This window comes from Salmo trutta, chromosome 30 (assembly GCF_901001165.1).
Source record: "Salmo trutta chromosome 30, fSalTru1.1, whole genome shotgun sequence".
Lineage (NCBI taxonomy): Eukaryota > Metazoa > Chordata > Actinopteri > Salmoniformes > Salmonidae > Salmo > Salmo trutta.
In genome coordinates, this window is record NC_042986.1 from 44222006 (window position 1) to 44225112 (window position 3107).

Here is a 3107-nt window from a genome sequence, read left to right on the forward strand (position 1 = left end):
TCTATCTGCCCCAGACAGTGGACAGGTCAGTCTATAGCTTTCTGCCCCAGACAGTGGACAGCTCAGTCTATATCTATCTGCCCCAAACAGTGGACAGGTCAGTCTATAGCGCTCTGCCCCAGACAGTGGACAGCTCAGTCTATATCTATCTGCCCCAGACAGTGGACAGGTCAGTCTATAGCTCTCTGCCCCAGACAGTGGACAGCTCAGTCTATATCTATCTGCCCCAGACAGTGGACAGGTCAGTCTATAGCTCTCTGCCCCAGACAAGTGGACAGGTCAGTCTATAGCTCTCTGCCCCAGACAAGTGGACAGGTCAATCTATAGCTCTCTGCCCCAGACAGTGGACAGCTCAGTCTATATCTATCTGCCCCAGACAATGGACAGGTCAGTCTATATCTATCTGCCCCAGTCAGTGGACAGGTCAGTGTATCTGTGTCTCTCTGTCACACATTGTCTCTTCTACAGTGGACCTGTCAGTCTCTGTAAATCTCAGAGGCCAGTGAACTTGTCACCCTGCCAGGTCCCGTTGGTCTTGTTCAGAGAGGTGCTACTCCCATGTTTACTCTCTTCTGAGGCCTTCATGGCCAGCTTTGCTGCATCCGCCATCGGCTGCTTGTCCTCTGCCTCCGTCTCCCGGTGGTAGAAGTAGTTGAAGTTCGACACGATGACGGGGACGGGTAAGGCGATGGTCAACACGCCAGCGATGGCGCACAGCGTCCCCACCATCTTACCGCCCATGGTGATCGGACACATGTCCCCGTAGCCCACCGTAGTCATGGTGACCACGGCCCACCAGAAGCCGTCAGGTATGCTGACGAACTGTGTGCTGGGCTCGTCCACTTCTGCAAAGTAGATGGCACTGGAGAAGAGGATGACTCCAATAAAGAGGAAGAATATGAGAAGGCCAAGCTCCCGCATGCTGGCCTTCAGGGTCTGGCCCAGGATCTGGAGCCCTTTGGAGTGTCTTGACAGCTTGAAGATTCTGAACACCCTGACCAGACGGATGATACGAAGGATGGCCAGGGACATGTTCTGGCTGGAGTTCTGGTCCGGGGTGGTGACCAGCTCCGTTACCAAGGTGACGAAGTACGGGATGATGGAGACAATGTCGATGATGTTCATGAGGTTGTGGAAGAAGTTGCTCTTGGAGGGACAGACCACGAAGCGCACAACCAGTTCGAAGAAGAACCAGACAATGCAGGCCGTCTCGATGAGGAAGAACGGGTCGGAGAATGTGGAGGTGATGGTTTTGGGTGTGGCCGAGGCTGGGAACAAGGTCCCGAGGCCGCCCAGCGATTGGTTCCCATTGAAAGGCATCAGATGCGTGACGGTTGTGGGTAGGACGGGGTCCAGGGAGTTATCCCGGAACTCCGGTAGCGTCTCCATACAGAAGATAATGATGGAGATAACGATGACAAACACAGAGACCAGCGCCACGCCGCGTGCTGCGTTGGAACTCTCGGGGTACTCGAACAGCAGCCAGAACTGCCGGTACATCTCATTAGTCGGGAGAGGGATCTCCACTTCCTTGATGAAGCCCTCGTCCTCTCTGAACTGCTCCATGGCGTCGCTCCCCAGCTCATAGAACACGATCTCATCAGCAAACACATCCAGCGGAACGTTGGCCGGCCGACGTATCTTCCCTCCTGACTGGTAGTAGTACAGGATGCCATCGAAGCTGGGCCGGTTCCTGTCAAAGAAATACTCATTCCTCATGGGGTCAAAGTAGTCCATCCTCTTCATAGCGTCCCCCAGAAGGGTCTCAGGGAACTGGTCGAGGGTTTTGAGCTGCGTCTCGAAGCGTAGCCCGGCGATGTTGATGATGACCTTCTGGTCTCCGTCGTCTAGACCCGTCTTGTCCACGAACACATCCTCGCAGCACTCCTTAGCCAGCCGGCTGAAGATGGTTTCGCTCTGCATATGGGTCTCGCTACTCAGCAGCAACTTCCAGTTGGTGATCATGCTGGCACAGCTAGGACGCCCCCTCCTGCTGTGGGGTGGCATGACGGGTGACTGGGGCACATCCAGAGTATTGGGGGAGGGGTACGGGCAAGGGGAGGTATTCCTCCTGTGGGAGGAGTGTTCAGAGGGGTAGTGGTGCTGGGGGGTGGATGTGAGGTTCGGCTCAGGGGAAAGAAGGTGGTAGGATGAGTATTCGGAGGGGTAGTGGTGCTGGGGGGTGGATGTGAGGTTGGGCTGAGGGGAAAGGAGGTGGTGGGAGTCGTGGATGGAGCAGTTTTCGGGGGGCATGTCGACCGTCAGGGTCGTGGTCTCGTCCGTGTTGTCTGGGTTATCCACCTCATCTTCCAGTTTGGAGTCGTCCAGACTCTCAAAGTCCACTAGAGCCGCCTCCATGGCTGCTGCTGCTGCTGGGGGGGAGGCTACTACAACTGCTAATACTACTGCTACTACTACTACTACTACTACTACTACTACTACTACTACTAGTACTAGTACTGCTGTTGCTGCAAGTACACCTAGACCCTGGTCCTTCAAACACGTCCCAGGACACTCAGAGGACTAGAGGTGTAGACCAGAGTAGACTAGTCCAAGAGACCTAGACCTTTAACACAGGTTCCAGAGAGAGGGAGGACAGGAGGTGTAGACCAGGGTAGGCCCCCACCAGGCAAGTCTAGTCCAGGAGTGTTAGATCCAAAGCCCTCTGTCCAGGTGAGAAGATCCACAGAACGGTAGACCCCAGCTGCCTATCAGAGGGCCAGTGTCTTCAGGCTCTAATTCCCAGAGATGGAAGCAGTCTTCAGGGTAACAGAGTGAAGGGCTTTCCAGCAGTCAACAGATGCTTCATCACCTCTGCTACACCCTCTCCTTCTCATACCTGCAGTGGGTTGGGGGGGAGAGAGAGAGAGAGAGAGAGAGAGAGAGCGAGAGAGAGAGAGCATGTTAGTTTGTATGTCTGACATGTTTGCTGCTGACAGCACATTCACTGACAGCCCTGTCACCACCGGTTTTAATCGCTTGACGCTGAAACCCTGATGCTTGGCACACACACAGGCTCATTCATCGGAAAACCCACTGATATTGCCAATTACGTTAATGATTTTTCTCATTGGCAAAATTAGAAAACTTAGGCATGACATGCCAGC

The 3107-nt window shown here is 54.3% G+C and overlaps 1 protein-coding gene across 1 annotated transcript; it reads right to left on the bottom strand.

Annotated features, from left to right (window-relative positions):
- Positions 1 to 492: 492 nt before the first annotated feature.
- LOC115168792 (potassium voltage-gated channel subfamily A member 10-like) lies at positions 493 to 2358 on the bottom strand. Its single transcript, XM_029724348.1, has one exon. The coding sequence runs from the start codon at positions 2356 to 2358 to the stop codon at positions 493 to 495; it is 1866 nt and encodes a 621-aa protein (XP_029580208.1).
- Positions 2359 to 3107: the final 749 nt, after the last annotated feature.